Raw genomic sequence first — 332 nt, 5'->3', positions numbered from 1 at the left:
GAGATGAAGTCATCTGTGTTACAGCAGAAACCAGCAGGAATGATCTCTCTGATCTTACCCTCCACATCGTCTGGCTGAGAGCAAACACAGAGAACGAGCGAGCTGCCTTTAAATGACTCCCAACATTTGAAACGAGGAAACAGCATTTATGTATATGTTACAATTCAAACAAGAGATGCAAAGCAAAGTCACAAGAATCACAAGTAAAGGACCATGTGAATCTGAAGTCACACTGAAGTTTAAAGAAAAGAAAAAAAAAAAGACTGAACAGAATGTATATGTGGGAAAAAAATTGTGGTTACACTTTACTTGAAGGGGTGTGCATAAGACTG

At 38.9% G+C, this 332-nt stretch overlaps 1 protein-coding gene across 1 annotated transcript in view; it reads right to left on the bottom strand.

Annotated features, from left to right (window-relative positions):
• Positions 1 to 332, bottom strand: part of LOC107588252 (histone acetyltransferase type B catalytic subunit-like) — a 29,678-nt gene that overhangs the window by 18,938 nt on the left and 10,408 nt on the right. Inside the window, exon 5 of the mRNA XM_016276284.1 lies at positions 3 to 74. Coding sequence (XP_016131770.1) covers positions 3 to 74 — 72 coding nt within the window. The remainder of the gene's footprint in view (positions 1 to 2; positions 75 to 332) is intronic.

The sequence above is a fragment of the Sinocyclocheilus grahami genome, unplaced genomic scaffold, assembly GCF_001515645.1.
Source record: "Sinocyclocheilus grahami isolate Dianchi unplaced genomic scaffold, SAMN03320097.WGS_v1.1 scaffold100.1, whole genome shotgun sequence".
Classification (NCBI taxonomy): domain Eukaryota; kingdom Metazoa; phylum Chordata; class Actinopteri; order Cypriniformes; family Cyprinidae; genus Sinocyclocheilus; species Sinocyclocheilus grahami.
Note: the sequence above shows the minus strand (reverse complement) of the source record. Positions and strands in the feature narration are given on the sequence as shown.